This window comes from Ascaphus truei, chromosome 5, assembly GCF_040206685.1.
Source record: "Ascaphus truei isolate aAscTru1 chromosome 5, aAscTru1.hap1, whole genome shotgun sequence".
In the NCBI taxonomy this organism is placed as follows: domain Eukaryota; kingdom Metazoa; phylum Chordata; class Amphibia; order Anura; family Ascaphidae; genus Ascaphus; species Ascaphus truei.
In genome coordinates, this window is record NC_134487.1 from 8761604 (window position 1) to 8777978 (window position 16375).

The 16375-nt window shown below is 44.6% G+C and overlaps 1 protein-coding gene across 12 annotated transcripts in view; it reads right to left on the minus strand.

Annotated features, from left to right (window-relative positions):
• Window positions 1-7332: 7332 nt before the first annotated feature.
• Window positions 7333-16375, minus strand: part of LOC142494807 (NACHT, LRR and PYD domains-containing protein 1 homolog) — a 56799-nt gene continuing 47756 nt past the window's right edge. For 7 of the 12 annotated variants that reach the window (XM_075599288.1, XM_075599285.1, XM_075599286.1 and 4 more), the window contains one exon: window positions 9027-10846. In XM_075599288.1, coding sequence (XP_075455403.1) covers window positions 10414-10846 — 433 coding nt within the window. In that variant the 3' untranslated portion in view covers window positions 9027-10413. Of the gene's footprint in view, window positions 7957-9025; window positions 10847-16375 lie in introns of those variants that run through there. The other 5 variants (XM_075599293.1, XM_075599294.1, XM_075599295.1 and 2 more) reach the window with 2 other exon arrangements.

The following is a 16375-nucleotide window of genomic DNA, read 5'->3' on the forward strand; positions in this document are numbered from 1 at the left end:
GGATGCATAAGATTAAAGCGGCAATCCCCATGGTCAAACACCCCCTTTAATTTATGTATGGACGGAACCAGGGGGCCAAAGGTCTTCCAGAGCGGTACCTCGCAATTTCAAGATCTGGGGACAATCGCCCCCCACGCCACGACCTTCACTTCTCTAGATACTCACCGGTGAAGTTACATTATTACTTCCTGGTTTTTCAAGGGGTTTTAAATAGCCGTCCAATAGGAAGCTGCCACTGCTGTTGCTGCTTCCTATTGGCCAAAGATTTGGCAGCTCTTTTGTTTCCCCTGGAGGGAGATTTAATCCAGGCAACCTCAGCAGTAAGTAGTCCCCGAAGCGGAAGATGGCTCGGGTCACCCCCCCCCCCCCCCCCCCCAGTTCCTGTCCGGAAAGAAAAATAAGTTTCCGATTTGCTGCTTTTTGCCTGACGGAAGAACATTGCCACGGTGAATCCTGGGACCTTTTCTCTCCTCTGTGTTGCATTATTTAATTTTTATTTCACGTGTATAACTCTCACTACACAAAACAGAAGCAACCTGAATTCATTGGCGGTTAATGTATACAAGGTTCCTCCTTAGAACAACTTATGAGCACTTTCACATGTTTTAGACATGTTCACAACCCCATAATCGCACACTATATCGTGTATTTCCACTACCGCCAGGGATTCTGGGTAATGACATACAAATTAGCACTCCTAGTCTGTTAACTTTTGCTTCTTATCCCGTTTAACATGAATCCCTTCCAAAATCCCTGGCTGCAGCGGATGCCCTGTGTACGGTGTGATTATGGGGGTACTGCAGGTTTGGGGACCCGTGCAGAGACGTAAATGTGCTCATACTGCGTGTTCTTTCTCATTGCTGGTGGAGGGTTTTAGTCACTGTTGTACTCACCGTAACTTATTTGTGTACCTGGTATCTGTTACAGAAACACTATCCTCTGACTTTCCCTATGGCCCTTCATCAGTATGATGTGAAGCTGCTTCCCCCGTGCTGGGGAAGACTCCCGGTGCCATCCAGCTGAATGGGACCAGTTGCCCCAGCACGGGGAAGTGGAATCGCAGCACACTGCCCAGGCGCCTGTGTCACCCTTTTCAGGGGCGGGTGGATCCCATCATGTGAAGGACTTTGTAGTGCACTGCCATTTTCAATTGCGCTCTGCCTCATTGCACTCTGGGGTTGGGTTACCATGTCAGAATCAAGTAGATGGGGAGGAAGTCCTGCCCGTGCAAAAGGGAAGAGCTAAATTAAGTGAAACTACCATGTTTCCAAACAAACCTTGAAACGTGATTTTAAAATACTTCTGTATTCATTTTTTTTTTTTAACACACATTAGTTTAATTTTATTTTTTAACCACGTCACTGCTATCGGTTTGCTATGATGCGCTGCGAGACGGTCTTTCTTTTCAGATACCCAGATTCAGAAGGTGATCTGAGCCCAGTTTTGCAGTCAGAGCTTATTCACAAACTGTGCTTAAAAATGTTGTGACATTTGATTTGCACAAACGACTGTAGCTCTTGTCTTGTAATCTGATTTGCTATTTACAGATACAGATGAAAGACGTAGGTAAAACGTTAGATTAGGGAGTCTGTTCTCGGATATATACACATTTAGCTTTGAACATCCTGTGCTGCTGTTTTTTCTTCATAACCAGTACGTTTCCCTTACACGTGATCCATCCCAGACATGTTAACAAGCAAGTGTTTGTAGCAAAATGCAAGTTTATAGTGTTCTTGTCCCCATCAACTAAACTAATCAACTGTAATTGCATTACTCGGTATGCAAAGACAGCCTTCTTTATTTTAGAGGTGCTCCCTTACCTGAACTTTACTGCTTATGGGCTAGAAGCCAGTACCAAGTTGTACAAAGGTGGTAGGGATTTACAGTCTCTGTCGAAGTCATAAGGAGCTGCCAAACCTGATGTAAAATACCCAAGCTTTTGTGACGTTGCATCTCTAACCCAACACTGCTGCCCACAGGACATATTTGTCTGGTTATTTTTTGGGATGTGGGGGGGGGCTTTTCCAGTTGATATGGATTACTTGGAACAGGAAACCTGTTTTTGCAATAAGTAGCGTTGGAACTTTATTTATTTGCACCTTAGTGCTGGTCACTTTGTATTTCCTATAGTGGCTGGATCTAGAGCAGGGGCGGCCAACTCCAGTCCTCAAGGGCCTCCAACAGGTCAGGTTTTAAGGATATCCCTCCTTCAGCACAGGTGGCTCAAACGTTGATTGAGCCACTGTTTGAGCCACCTGTGCTGAAGCAGGGATATGCTTAAAACCTGACGTGTTGATGACCGTTGAGGACTGGAGTTGGCCACTTCTGAAATAGTGGCATTCCTGATTACATTCCTTGCATGTATGTTACCATGCTAAGTACTTTAGGGCCAAATTAAATGGTGCTTGCAACCATTTAACGCACACACACACACACACACACACACACACACACCTTACTATAAAGCGCACAGGTGTTTGGTTTTACGAGCACATCATGGAAGCCAGACTTGTTTTTTCCCAGATTTTAGAACACAAACCGCACACCAGAATGTAACGCTAGCAATACATGGACGTGCTGTGCTGAAGTATGACCGGTTACAATGGCAGCTCTGCATAGTGGGCCAAAAAAGTTACAGCTTGTTCGTGTCATTTGCTTCCTTGGAAAGATGTATTGCCCGTAAAGTAGTTATCGGAAATATTTTTATCGGGGTAACTGCTGAATTCATGCTTATTACCCAATTATGTTTCTCCAAATAATGACGGTATCAGAATTAAGAGAAAATCAAATGTGTAGATTTAAGGATTGATGAGTAATCTCATCACAGAAGAGATATGAGAAGGATGGTAAAACATTGCATAGGCATTTTTAAACCATAGACACATTAATATTGAAATATATATACGTATGTATGTAATATATATATATATATATATATATATATATATATATATATATATATATATATATATATATTTAAATTCTGTGTGATTGTAATCCAGGGGTGTGCCCAGTCCCCATGGGCAACCAACAAGTCGGGTTTAAGGATATCCCTGCTCTAGCACAGGTGGCTTAATCAGTCCTCAAGCTGAAGCAGGGATATCCTGAAACCCTGACCTGTTGGTGGCCCTTGAGGACTGGAGTTGGCCACCCCTTTTTTAACCCCTTGAGTGCCCCTATGATCACCAAGAGTCATGAGGGCAGGCACTTTGTGACCACACGATCGCTGCGCACGCCTCAAGCTGGCGCCAGTGTTTACAAAGAAGGGGTAATGCCAACATTTAGCTTATTAAACGTGCCACTGCCATTGGTTCACCTGGGACCCTGCTCCTCTGTTGCTTATTTGGCCTGCAGTGCACTGTGCTGTAAGGAGTTTCACGCTCCTCTGGGGAAAATGTCATATTTACTGGAAGTTACCACTCTTAGGATTTGTAATGGTGGTCATTTCCTTCAGATCTTTTATTACAAAAAAGACGATTGTGAAGAAATAAATTATATGATTTGTTTAACAGAAAATGTATTTTGTGTGCTGTTGAAAATGTAAAATACTAGATGCTGGTTTGTACCCTTCAATATGCTTAAATGTATTGTATATGGTTGTGTAGAGCAGGGGGTGCTCAACCCCTGCCCCCCGACAGGTCAGACTTTAAGGATATCCCTGCTTCAGCACAGGTGGCTCAATCAGTGGCTCAGTCTTCGACCTCACCTGTTGGGGTATCTTGAGGATGAGTTGAGCACCCCTGGTGTAGGGTATAAATATACATGTAAACAGCTAATAGTTCACTATATAATTTAGTAGTTAGACTAAGTATAATAGACATCATGGTGAATGTTACCAGTTATAGACCAATAATCCTGCAATGCCTGGTAACCCTTTCTTTGTTACAATGGCTTGCTGGGCACTGAGAGGGTAACGGTTTCAGTGAACGGATTAACAAATTCTCCACAAACCATGGCATCATTGACTATGTACATGAAACTCTTGTAATAGATGGAGCAGAAAATTACAAGCTACGGCCAACCAAATTTGTTCACTTTCCTCCTCCGTACGTTGTCCTGGGTTCTGCTTGGCATTTTCCCCCTTGCATTGTAAATCCCTACAGGTGTTGCAAAGGCTTCCGCTTATTTCTGTAATCGTGTAATCTGACCTATTGGATCTCGCGGTGGTGCAAGCAGCTACAGTCTTTCAATGCAGTGCATATATTCTGCCTAATGGTGTCCTCCCAGCCAGCAATATATTCTCAGGTCCTGACGGCTAACGGACAGGAAATCTCTACCGCTGTTTTACGTTGCTTGCGTCCTACTTCTGCAGTAATGTACAGGGTAAGCTACAGAACTGATTACTTCGCCATTGTAAAGCAGCCTTTTTGGTTTATTTTCTCCCATCAGGTGGGCTGGAGATGGGTGCTATCTGCTTCATTTTCATGTATGTTTGAGAAGTTTACACAACTAGCATTAAATGAAGTATATTTGTCCTTGTTTGCATAAGGAGGACCACCATAACCGCTTGTTTTTTTGTTTGTTTTTGCTCTATATGTTGGTTGGAAAGTTGGGCTTTCAAGCAATAGGCCTATTGTTAGTCGCTCTACAAAAAAATGTGATGAAATCGCTAGCAGCTCTACACAAACTTCATTTGGTTGGGTTTTTGTGCTTACAGTAAGTGGTGTAGGACAGTGATCCCCAGTCCTCAACAACCCCCAACAGGTCAGGTTTTAACCATTTCAGTGCCCTAGGACGTATCTACTTCTTCATGGCTTGTTAGGGGAAGACTGGTCCTGTGCGGTTATGGAGCTTAGGACACAATCTGCGATGATGGCGAACAGAAGAGGAGATGGCTCCTCCCCTTCCATTCTATCATAAGTGAGAGGCCGTGGCACTCCGTGTTAAGGATATCCCTGCTTTAGCAAAGGTGGCTAAGTTAGTTTGACTGAGCCATCTGTGCTGAAGCAGGGATATCCTTAAAACCTGACCCTTTGAGGGGGGTTCTTGAGGACTGGAATTGGGAACCACTGGTGTAGTAGGGTGCAATGGGTGAGCATGTTAGATGGAGGACATTTTGGTAGATCTTCCATGTAGTGTATTTCCAGCATTTGGAAAGGTTTGTAACGTGTACAAACACTGTGCTTCCACACCCAGGTGATGTAGAGAAAACAAATATATCAGTGGTTGGAGGGCAGTAAGAAGAAAAATCCGTGGCTACTTCTAAACACAATTTTTGTGTCACAATCTGGAACAAGCAGCCACTCCTGTGATCTCGTTGCGTATATATGAATGCTTGATGGCACCACACTGGTTGCAGGTGCCATTCTGCCCCGCAGTACCTAAACAAATGGCACTCTTCCTCTTTGCTCCTATACTACAAACAAGCTGACTTGCACCCCACTAGCACTGGGCGTACTGTACGTGCCCTATCCAGCTCTCGCAGAAATGGAGGTAGATCATTTGATACTGTGACATTTATAGAGTAGTTATTCTCACACCTGTGCTTGGGGACCAATAGGTTTTAGAAATCACCAATGCATCTGCAGACAGATACATTCACCTTATTGTAAAATGAATAGGTTATTAGCTGCTAAGCTCTGGGAATCTTTTATGGAACATTGAATAACTGTATACATTTTCTGCTATCAGGCTGTTTGCAGTACTGAAAACCATATTGTTTTTCAGTTTTATTGTAAAGGATTAATAATCTGCTACGAATAAAGTAACCGAGCTGATCAGAGTTGGAAATTTAAGTTATGACATCTGCACCCATTGTCCATAAAGGATGCTTAAACACCCCTCATTAAATGACTGCAAAAACCCCTAAATATTCACTGTAACATAATGTTTTATACTATGAACTCAGACTCCTGAAGAAACATTTCTCTTCAATAGTCCAGGGATTCTGTTTATAGATGCGTCATATTTCCTTATAAAAAGCTTACGTTTACAATGATGTGTCCTTGCTTATCCTCTTTGTTATTAGACGGGTCCCTGGGGGCCTCTGGGTAAGAGGCACTCGAAGGTCTAGAAGGCTTTTGAAAGGATTAGTTTAATGTTACAGGTGCGGGGTATTTTTTTATTATTTTTCTTATCTATTTGACGTTTCCCGTTGTGTAACCTGTGCAATGTCTGCATCAAACATACAATACATCGTCAAAGCTTTAACGGCACATCATTGGATCCAACTTTTTTTTGTGTGCAAATATGTATTAAAGCAAGAAATTAATAAAGATAATTTAAACAATGATGAGCTTGTTTTTATTTTGCTTGGAAACGTATGGATGTGTAAAGAAGACACCCGAGAGGTTACGTATCATTGTACGTGAACAAAATGTCTTGGTTTATTGAAAACCACTAAACCACTACTGCGCCAGGGCCAATATTATCTACTCGTATGCTAAACGTTTCTTATTGTCGTAACTGATCTGTGTTGTGTGTTAAAATTCAGAGCCTTAATGCTGCAATTGCCACCGAAATTATATATACATTTTTCTTCTATGAAACGTGGTCTTCTGGGACTGAAGCGTGACTATCTTAAGGGGCGAGACACCCTGATTTGCTGTGATTACATTGATTTCTTTTTACATTTGCCAGTACAGTATTTGCAAAGAAACACAAAAATGGCTGTAGTGCCGCTCTGTCAGAAGGTACAATGGCACAGCTTTCTATTAGCTACCAGAACAGAGGCTGACTCCAGTGGCCATTTTGTTTCTCTCGGACAAGAATGCTTGAAGGGCCAGAGATATTTAAATTTTTAAAATGTCCTATCACTTGGAGTGCTGCAGTTTACTTTCTGGTAAACCCTGGTTTCAAGTAAGGAGGTGGATAGCTAGATATATACATAAAATCGGAGTGTTGCTTTAAAGCAGCACTCCAAGCTGCCGTATATCTTTTTTCTCTTTAATATGTGCATTAATACAATCCACACCATAAGTAATTAGCCAAGTTGCCGATCGATTGTTGTGATTTCTATTAACATGGTGTATAAGGGTATATATGTCTTATGCACTGTATATGAGCTGGGGATTTCTAAGTCCGTGTTCTGAATACTGTCCTGTGATGGGTGCTGCAGCTGCGGTGGATTTGAACAAATCCGTCAAAGGAGTAACAGCGAAAGGGTCAGGAGCGCACTCATCCAGGTATGGATATATAAAGCGAGAACAAAAACACAAAATAGTGTGGTACAGTCACATCGATTGACTATTGCAGTAGGAAATTGATAATGTTACACACATTCTATATATATGAGCAATATGGGTCTTTCAGTTGTTCAGAGTAACAAACGCAAAATGCATCCACTGGAGGGACAGGATACTCCGAGGGAAGACCAAGGAGAGGACACAGGGAAATCATTGATAACTTTATATGAAAAAGATAATAAAAACAATTACAGGTATAAAAGCAAGTGTAGGCAGTGGGACCCCCTTGGGTCATGGGGTGGATGGAGCAGATCCAGGTGAAACCCTTCTTGCAGTAGACCTGTGTGGCGGCCGTCCTCAAAAAGTCACTGGTGGGGATTCAAAACGTCCGCGGTTGTCCTCCACAGACCTCTGCTTTACCAGCTTGTTCCGACCTCCTCGTGCTACCTGTCCTACACGTTTCGTTAATAGACTTCAAGGGGCATATTATTCCAAATCCTAGAGTCCTCTCCTTAAAATAGTGTGATTTTTGCACCGTTGCAGGGTGACGTCACTGGGGGGGGGGGGGTGTTTCAATGTGTAGCTTCTGCGTTCCTGGGGCGCGTGACGTCATTGCGCCCGCCCCCCTGGCTTTTAGCCAATCAGCGCCGTAACGCACGATCTGCCTGCAGACTCTGTCTTGGGATGCATTGAGGCGCGCTCCGACAAGCTGGAGCGCGTCACCCACATCATAAAGACTGCAAAGCCTCAATACAGGTCATGATCTATATGTGCCACATTATATCTCTCCTCTGCAGGGGTGGCAGGGTTAGGAGCCCGTATCCAGAGTCACCTACAATACATTTATGTGAAAGATTATTCGAAAGTATTCTAATGTACATATTTAAAATTATATTATAGGAGTAGTATGTATCAAACACATACACATCAAACAAACAAGATATTACCGCTTCATTCTATTCTATATACTTACCCACCAGCCAACCATGCTGAAAATAGAAGGGAAGGGGAGTGGACCGGGCGCTTCTACAAAATAATCTAATAAAGTGATTTAATAATAAAGTGAACAGTGTCTGTGTCAATACATTCAATACCTAAAATATGGTGACTTATGTGAAACAAACTTCAATGTAAACCCATCACCTTAAAAACCAGACAAAAAAAACAAAGTGAATATAGGAAGTAATAGCAGCTCTACACCCTTAATTGGGACTGTTCGTTGTCCCAGTTATAGTAATTGTCTTCTTCCAGGTAAGAGCGGAGCGCTTGCTTGGTGGATGTGTGATGATATAAAAAGAGGAAAAAGAAAAAAACAAAAATAGTGTAATCTGTGATGAAAAATATTTCTATCTGTAAATAAAGTGTTGGTCTCACTCACAATGTTCTTGTTATGTTATACAGCATATCAGAGACCCATCTCTCTGATAAGAGGCCTTTAGTAAGTCGTTCTAATGTTGTTCAACACCCATCTGCTGCATATCACTTGGATTCATTAGGTGATAGTCATAGAAAAGAGAGATACTGCAATAGTGTAATATTGTAGGGAAATTTGTATTACACCAAGCATGTCAAACTCGCGGCCAACGAGTATTTTTGCGGCCCAGCTCGCGATGTGCCAGCACTGTTAGGCAACGTGCGCTCTCTGCAAAGGGGGGGGGGGGGGGGGAAACCTCCCTCCTCTCCTGATTGGCTGGCGCGTGTTGGCACGCTGCCAGAATTTTTTTGGGGGGCCGCAGCAAGCTCTATTTGAGCAGAGCTTGCAAAGCCAGGCCCGCCTCTTCCTGCTGCATGCAGCAAGTCAGGTGAGTACTGCTCCATGCCTGCTTTGCTTCCACCTTGCCCCGATTCCGCTCCCCCCCGCTCCGATTCCGTTCCGACCCCCCCTCGTTCCTATTCTGCTCCGACCCCCCCCCCCCCCCGCTCCGATTCCGTTCCGATTTCCCCCGTGTGTATGTGTCTGAGTGTGCCTGTGTATGTCTGAGTGTGTGTGTGTGTGTGTGTGTGTGTGTGCGTGTGTCTGGGAGAGAGAGAGTGTGTCTAGGAGAGAGAGAGTGTCTGGGAGAGAGGGTGTCTGGGAGAGGGAGAGTGTGTCTGGGAGAGGGAGAGTGAGTCAGAGAGAGTAAATCAAAGGGAGAGAGTCAGAGGGAGAGAGTCTGACTCTCTCCCTCTCTCTGACTCTCTCCCTCTCTCTGAGAGAGAGGGAGAGAGTCAGAGAGAGAGAGAGTCAGAGAGAAAGAGTCAGAGAGAAAGAGTCAGAGAGAGTGAGTCTGTCAGAGAGAGAGTCAGTCAGAGAGAGTGAGAGAGTCAGTCAGAGAGTGAGAGAGAGTCAGTCAGAGAGAGTCAGAGAGAGTGAGAGAGTCAGTCAGAGAGAGTGAGAGAGTCAGTCAGAGAGCGAGAGTCAGTCAGAGAGAGCGAGAGTCAGTCAGAGAGAGCGAGAGTCAGTCAGAGAGAGCGAGAGTCAGTCAGAGAGAGCGAGAGTCAGTCAGAGAGAGTGAGTGAGAGTCAGTCAGAGAGAGAGAGTGAGAGTCAGTCAGAGAGAGGGAGTGAGAGTCAGTCAGAGAGAGGGAGAGAGAATCGGAGATGCCAAGTGTCAGGAAAAAAACATTAATTTTATCGTTCTTTTTTTTATACTGTACTTTTCGAAATAAACCTAAGTTTCTATGAAAATTGAAGTTTTAGTTTTTTTGCGGCCCACCTAAACTTAAACCTTGTTTATTTGGCCCGTGTTAGCCTTTGAGTTTGATATGCTTGTATTACACCAATGAACATATATATAATTGCACTCACATGTGTGAATATTCAAAAGTACATGGGAGAGAACTGTTGAGCTGGTAGCTGGCTTACTGCACGTCTCACTGATCGAATAATGGTATATAGCAGGTAAGCACCACTCTGACGCGTTTCGCGTAACTCACGTAACCTAGATGTATGTTTGGCGGGCTTTTTGTCAGCTTTGGCATTATAAACAACAAAGCTATTAACATAATATCACACTTTGATAAAGCGCTGTTGCGCGAAACGCGTCAGAGTGGTGCTTACCTGCTATATACCATGTGTGTATTGATCTAATAAATTATTTTATTTTTCACATCGTAGGCCCCACCTATTTGCTCTTTTTTTCTGCTGTGTGCTCCATTGCCTACACCCTAGGAACTCTTTCTCAAGAAGAATGCAGAGGGCCTTGGCTAGTCAGAGACCATGCCAACGGCTCCCATGTCGGTATAACGTCACGCTTTGTGAAATGTACTGCCCATAAAGCGATATGAAATACTCTGCTTTCGAATATCTTTCAACATCTACAGTCTTTCTCATCGTCTGGCGGAATACACGTCACGCAGACAGATTTGAACCTGGTTACACTGGGCCTGGTTACACTGGGCCTGGTTACACTGGGACTGGTTACACTGGGCCTGGTTACACTGGCCATATCAGTCTTGACTGCGCAGATCTGAATATTCAGTCTGTCCACTCTCTCCTGGGTTATTGGGTCTCTAATAGGGTCATTCTTTTCCATGTCTTTCTGCAGAGCCTCCAGCAGGTTCCTCAGCCAAGTCTCGTCATAGTTTTTCCATGTCTGAGATAAACCCTGGGCATTCTCCTCCACGTAAGAAAAAAGCTCCTCATCCTCAGTAATCCTCAGCACGACCTTCAGTTCTTCCTTACTGTGCTTCAGCATCTTAATATTTTTTTCTCCAACTTCACCAAAGCTATTTCCACACAACCTACAAGAGAACACATGTAGATATTAGCACCTGCACTTCTATGGACCATTAAAGCCTTGATTGTGATATTTATTTATTTATAAAATAATACATTGAGAGTTACCTCTCGTTTTCAAGTATGTCCTGGGCATAGAGTTAAGACAAATAATACATGGTTACAAATACAATTACATAAGTGAACAGGGTATACATTCTATAGAAGACATTGCATGCACAGTTAGAGATAATATATATTATGGGCGTATGTAACAGTTACAGACCAGATTAAAATGTGAGACAGCTTTGGTTTTGAAAGAAATCAAACGTGGTGGATGTGAGAGTCTCCGGCAGGTTGTTCCAATTTTGGGGTGCACGGTAAGAGAAGGAGCGGCCAGATACTTTGTTGAGCCTTGGGACCATGAACAGTCTTTTGGAGTCTGATCTCAGGTGATAGGTGCTGCATGTGGTAGGGGTGAGGAGCTTGTTCAGATAGCTGAGTAGCTTGCCCATAAAGAATTTGAAGGCAAGACAGGAAAGATTAACTTTGTGCCTAGACTCTAGTGATGACCAATCTAGTTCTTTGAGCATTTCGCAGCGATCTGTGTTGTAGTTGCATTGGAGAACAAAACAGCATATTGAATTGTAGAGGTTGTCAAGTTTGCTAAGGTGGGTTTGGGGTGCTGAGCCATATGTCTTGTATATAATGTATACCCTGCTCATTTATGTAACTGTATTTGTAAACATGTATTATTTGTCTTACTCTGTGCCCAGGACATACTTGAAAACGAGAGGTAACTCTCAATGTATTACTTCCTGGTAAAATATTTTTATAAATAAATAAATTAAAAAAATATACTATGTCTCCATAGTCGATAATTGGCACTAGCATCTGCTGTGCGATACGCTTTCTGACCAGCAGACTTAGAGAGGATTTGTTCCTGTAAAGTACCCCTAGTTTGGCATAGGTTTTGGATGTCAGGGTATCAATGTGCATCCCGAATGTTAAGTGGGAGTCAAACCATATGCCCATGTATTTAAAACTAGTAACAGGAGTTAGGGTGCTGTTAGCATTGGTTCTGATCAGGAGCTCAGTCACTGGAAGCTTTAAACATTTAGTCTTGGTCCCAAATACCATTGTTACAGTATTGTCAGTGTTTAAAAACAGTTTGTTTTGCGAAATCCAGTTTTCAAGTCTCAAAAAGTCAGACTGAAGTATGTGTTCAAGGTCGGAGAGGCTATGGCTGTGTGCATACAGGATTGTGTCATCTGCATACATGTGTATTGAGGCTTCCTTACAAGCTGTGGGAAGATCATTGATGAACACTGAGAAGAGTAGGGGCCCCAGAACAGAGCCTCGCGGGCTCTGTGAACTTTCCATATTCACATCAAAACATATATACATTTTGTTTTGTCAATGTTATCCACCTTTAACGCCCCTCATTGTCATATGTGTGTAGCCATGCCTTGTTTTGGCTACCAGTCTGCCCTCCTCCTGGCAATCAGTCCTGGTAAAAACAGGCTGACAGGAGTAACCATGGGTTTTCCCCACTCCTCTGTAGCCTCAGTGAGTCACAGAGAGGGCGGTGCAACCAGGCCTTGTGTCCAATCAGGGGCACAGGGGTGGTTCCTGCTTTGTCCGTACTTAAGGCGTTGCACTAGCAAATTCAGTCAGTTGTCCTCTACCTTGAGAGAGGCAGGTCTACCCATACCAAGCTGTGCAGGGCTCTGGCAGTTTGTGGCCCTCCCTTAGGGGAGAGGAGGGAGACTATTCCCCTTTCTCTACCAGGGAGTAAGGGAAGAGCTAGGACTGCTCCTGGTGGCCTTTGGCTGGGAGTGAAGGTCCAGGGACATCCTGAGGGTGAAGGCCCTAAGCTCCAGTATCCTGTGATTGCTGTGCATTGTACAGATAATAAAGTGTTCCAGTTGTTCATTATACCCCTTTTGCCTGAGCCTGAAATCTATCAGGGGGGAGAGTAAAGAGTTCTCTTGCAGGGATTTCACCCCTCATCCCTGGGGTCTGCAAGAGATGGAGGCGCTGTCACCGTGAGTACGAATCAGTTGTTACCCCAGAAGCCTGTCCTGACATCCCCTACACCAATGCGGGAGACTCAGAACTATTGTGAGCCAGCAGGTATGCACCACCACACTCCAAGTAACAGCATAATCTCCCATAAATGGGGGGGGGGGACATAACCCCAAAACTGGAACAACCTACCAGAGACTCTCACATCCACCACCAGTTTAAGTTCTTTCAAATCTAAGGCTGTCTCACATTTTAATCTGGTCTGTAACTGTTTCATACGCCCATAATATATATTTTCTTTAACTGTGCACGCAATGTCTTGTATATAATGTATACCCTGTTCATTTATGTAACTGTACTTGTAACCATGTATTATTTGTTTTACTCTGTGCCCAGGACATACTTGAAAACGAGAGGTAACTCTCACTGTATTACTTCCTGGTAAAATATTTTATAAATAAATAAACATGGGTTACATGTGTATCACATTTGTGTAATTATCTTTGGAATGTAGGTGTTACACACACTCATCATAACACCAATTCTTATTAGAAATAGTTTCACTAAACAGTAAGAATGTATGCTACATTATGCGTCTTCTGTATCAAACTAAGCACACTGCATTTACCATACATTACTACAACTGATTGAGGCACTTATAATACGGGTGTTTGTGAATTCCTTCATTTAGCTGTTTTTGGGTCAGACAAAGTTTCATTGTAGTAATAGGAGTGATTTTGTTAATTTTACGTTTTACTTTACACTGTTTGCCGAGGATTCCTCGGGTTTTTGATATTTTGCGCTTGTATCACCGCATTTAACCCCTTCCCTGCCAGAGGAGACTGCAATGGACTGAAGTATATAAATTACTGAACTGCAGAGAAATTGGTTGTGGCCACATTCCTGGCAACGCCAATATATACTTGGGGCCGCTCCTCTTAGCACATTTGTGCCGACTCAATATTATAACAGATAAATGAAAGATATAGGGGCTTATTCTAGCAGCTTCGAAGGTTATCACTGCCAAATCGAACGGTTTGGCATGACCATACCTCACGGCCTGACATTTTGTGTTATCACGGTATTCAGAAAGAATTATCGCAAGTCAGAAACCGTGAGGTAGGAAAATTACCGGGGCCTGTAATTCGGGAAGCAGGGGGTCCCCAAGGCTAAAATCAATGCTCAGGAGACCCACTGCTTTGATAATAAAAACAGCATCATTACTTTAGGCTAGGCGCTAAGGTAATGAAGGGGTTAAGCCAGAGTACCTGGTTTCTTCTAGGTTGAGGGGGTGGGTAGGTGGGTGAAGGGGATAGTTGCCCCAGGGTGGGTGGTTAGGCCTACCGGGAAGGTCGTGGGAGGAGTTAACCCCTTCTCTACAACAGCGGTAGTCATCGCTACCGTAATAAAGGGGTTCACTCCTCCCGCAACCCTCCCGGTAGGCCTAAACACCCACCACGGGCCAAATACCACCTTCACCCACCCCCTCTACTGCCAATAAACCGGCCACTGGTATTTAACCCCTTCATTACCTTAGCGGTTATCCGCTAAGGTAATGAAGCTGCGTGTAAATGTCTTTTTATTGCATAGCATGGAAGCAGGGGGTCTCCGGAGCTGATATTAATGCGGGGGTCTCCGGAGCTGGTATTAATGCGGGGGTCTCCGGAGCTGGTATTAATGCGGGGGTCTCCGGAGCTGATATTAATGCGGGGGTCTCCGGAGCTGATATTAATGCGGGGGTCTCCGGAGCTGATATTAATGCGGGGGTCTCCGGAGCTGATATTAATGCGGGGGTCCCCGGAGCTGGTATTAATGCGGGGGTCTCCGGAGCTGATATTAATGCGGGGGTCTCCGGAGCTGATATTAATGCGGGGGTCTCCGGAGCTGATATTAATGCGGGGGTCTCCGGAGCTGATATTAATGCGGGGGTCTCCGGAGCTGATATTAATGCGGGGGTCTCCGGAGCTGATATTAATGCGGGGGTCTCTGGAGCTGATATTAATGCGGGGGTCTCCGGAGCTGATATTAATGCGGGGGTCTCCGGAGCTGATATTAATGCGGGGGTCTCCGGAGCTGATATTAATGCGGGGGTCTCCGGAGCTGGTATTACTGCGGGGGTCTCCGGAGCTGATATTAATGCGGGGGTCTCCGGAGCTGATATTAATGCGGGGGTCTCCGGAGCTGATATTAATGCGGGGGTCTCCGGAGCTGATATTAATGCGGGGGTCTCCGGAGCTGATATTAATGCGGGGGTCTCCGGAGCTGCTATTACTGCGGGGGTCTCCGGAGCTGATATTAATGCGGGGGTCTCCGGAGCTGATATTAATGCGGGGGTCTCCGGAGCTGATATGAATGCGGGTCAACTCCGGAGACTCCCGGCTTCAATCCGATGCAGTAAAAATACAATTTTTCTGCTAAGTAACTCCGCGGATCCCATCTCGCCCCCTCAGATGAGAACCTGCGAGTTGCAGCCGCGATGTGCATCTCGGAGCTACTAGAATAGCTCGATATTTCAAGAAATATGAGTTGGAGCAGTTTTTCAGCTCCCGCTCAGTTTGTGCGAGCGGGAGCGCTACTGGTCGGGGAGAAGCACTTCCCGAGTGATTTGGGCATGTTATCGAAGCTTTCTGATTAGGTACACTTGCAAACTCGCTCGATAAGTCACTTATCAAAGCTACTTGAATAGGCCCCATAACCTGTAGTGAGGCTCAGCTGAGGCTCTGCTGGGGTCTTCCTCCTGAAAATGAAAATCTTGCAATATACTTTCAGCAATTTCAATCAATCAATCAATACCCGCAAAGAACAGAGGCTCAAAAACGTATTATTAAGGAATCCCAAATAATGACAAATTCCCTGTATCCAATGCTCTCTAACCCAGTCCAGGGCGTTTTGGCACGGCCATCTCGCAGCAGCTGATCAGCCGCATGGTACAGCTGGCCGCCGGCCATGTCACCGTGAAGGTAAGTCCCTAACCGTGACCCTCTACCCCTAAATCAGACCCCTTACCCTAAAAATGCCCTTACCGTAATCCACTAACACCTTACCATAAAACCCGTAACCCATTAACCCCTAACCTGAACGCCTTACCTTAATCCATTAACACCGTAACCCATTAACCCCTTAGCCTAAAACCCCTAACCTTAACCCCTTACCCTAACGCTTAATCAAATCCCTTACCCCTAACCCTAAAACCCCTAATCGGACTCCTTACCTTAACGCCTTACCCTAAATCCCCTAAAGTTAACCCCAAATACAAACACAAATCCCTCTAACCTCTGACCTTCGCGGTGAAACGGCCGGCAGCTAGCTGTCCCCTGCGGCTGATCAGCGCCGGCTAAATGCCGGCAGCTGATCGGCAGCGCTGCGATGGCCACGCCGGAACGTCCCAGTCTGCCTCTAACCTCCGCCAGTCACAAGCAGAGTGACCGCCAATGTAAGGGACGACGGTCCTGATGCGGGTTAGAGGCACCACCCAGAATCAATATGCCAAGATGCACATGCCCAATGCTTTATGTTCTGTGTTCTCT